Source organism: Opisthorchis viverrini, assembly GCF_000715545.1.
Source record: "Opisthorchis viverrini unplaced genomic scaffold opera_v5_137, whole genome shotgun sequence".
NCBI classification, from domain to species: Eukaryota; Metazoa; Platyhelminthes; class Trematoda; order Opisthorchiida; family Opisthorchiidae; genus Opisthorchis; species Opisthorchis viverrini.
In genome coordinates, this window is record NW_008751790.1 from 1,078,652 (window position 1) to 1,081,586 (window position 2,935).

General features: G+C 44.7%; 2 protein-coding genes across 2 annotated transcripts in view; one reads left to right on the forward strand and one right to left on the reverse strand.

The window, feature by feature from the left end:
• Positions 1-806: 806 nt before the first annotated feature.
• The window catches only part of T265_06469 (hypothetical protein), a gene marked incomplete at both ends in the record, with an annotated part of 12,607 nt that continues 10,478 nt past the window's right edge, over positions 807-2,935 (reverse strand). The window contains one exon of the mRNA XM_009171737.1: positions 807-907. The remainder of the gene's footprint in view (positions 908-2,935) is intronic.
• T265_06468 (hypothetical protein) overlaps positions 1,810-2,935 on the forward strand; it is a gene marked incomplete at both ends in the record, with an annotated part of 10,210 nt that continues 9,084 nt past the window's right edge. Inside the window, 2 exons of the mRNA XM_009171736.1 lie at positions 1,810-1,911; positions 2,521-2,762. Of these exons, the coding sequence (XP_009170000.1) occupies positions 1,810-1,911; positions 2,521-2,762 (344 nt within the window). The remainder of the gene's footprint in view (positions 1,912-2,520; positions 2,763-2,935) is intronic.

Below are 2,935 nucleotides of genomic sequence, written 5' to 3' on the forward strand. Positions count from 1 at the left end.
TATATATATATATATTACATGTATCTACAGTGGAGTGTCCAGAAAGCAAACAGCCGTACGTGCAACGTGAGCCAACTGAGCGCTGGACAGTTGAAAGCGTATGGGTTCTGACGAGAAAATAAAAGAAGTTACGTTATGACAAAAGAAAAATGAAAATAAACCGAAGAGAGTACGCATAGGAAACTATATATTCACAAGATTGGTTTGTCTCACATGCGCTGTCCAAGTTGGAACGGCACAGGACTGAACTTTCATACATTCCAATATGCTTTTTCAGCGGCACATAACTGGACAGGTTTTGTTGGCTCACGAGTGACGGTGTAATCGCTCGAATCCATTCACAATTAAAGGCCTTCAAACGAATCTACGTGTTTCCGAGAATACCAGTGTTCATAGTCAATATTGGGTGAATAATCATAGTGTGAAAGATTCTAATTGATTAAGTCTGATATTAAATGCCTCAAACGAACGAACCGAAAAATTTACACTGCATCAACTGGTACAATCTGTACTTCTTGGAATTTCCTTAGAACTTCATTCTGAGTAGTTACACACACAAAAACACGTGATGGATAACTAAATTTGTCCTCGAAGGCGAAGACCCGAAAGTACTAAACGAACTGGGCTGGAAAGCCAAATACATGCTACACATAATGGGCTGAATATGTTGAATGCAGGTTTGAATACGTGAGTAACGGCGAAACTTTAAATCGCTACACGGATTATCTCTAGAAGGATCGGATATTACCGCAAAATTCAAAAGAAAATTCAACAACACAATCCAAATCTATGCTAAAAGATATTGTCCTGATACAGGAAAATCACGGCAAAAAAAAACAGAATTATGAGCACTTCGAGCAAATTCATTGAAGCGAATCACCAGGATACTGTTTCTGTGAAGATAGGGCTGCAAAAAAAACAGACAGACTAGAGTAGCATATAGGTTCCGTCGCAAAATATTCCTATGTATGGCGATTACCAATCTCCATTAGTACAGCAGTTTTGGCGTATACCGACACGTAAATTTTGAGTAGCATGATGACATCATACTAACATTGAGTGATTTAGACAATCAGAGGCTTAAATGTCCACAATCAAAGGTGACACGCCTCCTTTATAATGGAGTTTCATGGTTACATAATGGAAGGGCCTGAAAAAAGATCAGTGAGCGGCCACAAACGGTTCAAATATCGTTTAGTTCGCCAGGTTCATCATGCAACACGTGTTATTGAGCAGCGTGTTAGAAGGTCAGATAGTGTACGTGGTCGTTGGATTGTTCGCTGGTCTGGTCAGTGTTATTGCATCGTTTCATCACCAATCGAGATGGCATCATCAGTGCGCTGCTTAGGAGTAAAATGGGGCGTAGCGGTGCGTGTGTGCTAATATACGTGCAGCTAGTCAGGACTGACCGTCGATCATGATTGGTTCGGGACTAGATGGCTGTGGTTAGAGCGCCAACTTATTGACCGGACAGTCTATGGTTCCAACCCTACCTCTGCCTCTCGACTTTCCCTATCTATGCTTGGACAACCTGGCAGTATCCAACCCCTCATGGTTTCTTTGAATGGAATGAGAGTTGGGCACCGAAAGGGTGCTACAGCTGAACGTTTATGATTGGCTGTCCATTGGTTGATCTATTATTCTGCACCCATATTGGTCGGCAACCACGTGACCTTTGGGTTTGGCTTCCTTTACTCTTGCCCATGCTCATAGTCCGTCGCCGACCAATCTGGACGCACAATAAACCAGCCAATAAAACTGACTAACTGAACAATTAATCATGGCCGACGATTAGTTCCGACTAGCAGCATGTACATTAACACACAAGCTCCACTACTGAGCGTACAACCACTGACGCATCGATATACTCCACTTTACACCCTTTACACACTGATGATGTCACATCGATTGGTAATCAAGTATCTGCAATCAAACTGGCCAGCTGAGTGAACAAACCGACGACGAAATCCGTATTCTTAGGGCATATTTTCAACTCTGTCGGTGGCGATTTCCGTGACCAATGGTTTTGTTTGTGTCAGAACCATTGACTACCCGTAATCATCATCATCATCATTATCATCCGTATTCGGCATATTTTCAACTCTGTCGGTGGCGATTTCCGTGACCAATGGTTTTGTTTGTGTCAGAACCACTGACTACCTGTAAACAAACCGAAAATCCGTATTCTTAGGGCATATTTTCAACTCTGTCGGTGGCGATTTCCGTGACCAATGGTTTTGTTTGTGTCAGAACCAAACCATACCCGTAATCATCATCATCATCATTATCAGCTGTAATAACCGCGTACTGGTCGTACACTGGTTGCAGCTGCCACAGTTTCGTTCACCGATGATTGGGGGGTAAGTAGCTGCGCATTGCACGCGCGAGCTGGTAAATTGGTGCATAAATCCAGCACTGTCAGTGAGTTGTCAAGCGGGGGGGGGATGGAAAAGAAGCTATGCATTGAAGGCACGAGCGCCACTGAGGGCGCGACTGGGCCATGTCTGACAATGTCTCTAGCCATTGATGTGGACCGTCTCGGGTTCCCCATCCAGAAAGACGGCAGTGACCAGCGCAGCTGACTTTGTTGGTAATGGCCTTCATACTTCGCTGCCAAGTCATTGTTTGACCGCCTCTGACTCTCTTCCACCCTTCACATGGTTGGGCGAAAAGAGCCCTTCGAGGAAGTCGGTCGACTGGCATACGCAGCACGTGGCCAAGCCAACGCAACCTGTGCAGTGTGATCAATTCATCTATCGAGGGTGAGTTATTTCTCCCGAATACCATTCGACGTACTTCAGAATTCCTGATCCGGTGTTCCCACCAGATTCGGGCAATGCTCCGAAGACATCGATGGTCAAACACTGAAAGTCTTTTGACGTCCTCGGCGCGCAGCGGCCAGGTTTCTGATCCATATAGTAATATGGAGCGCACC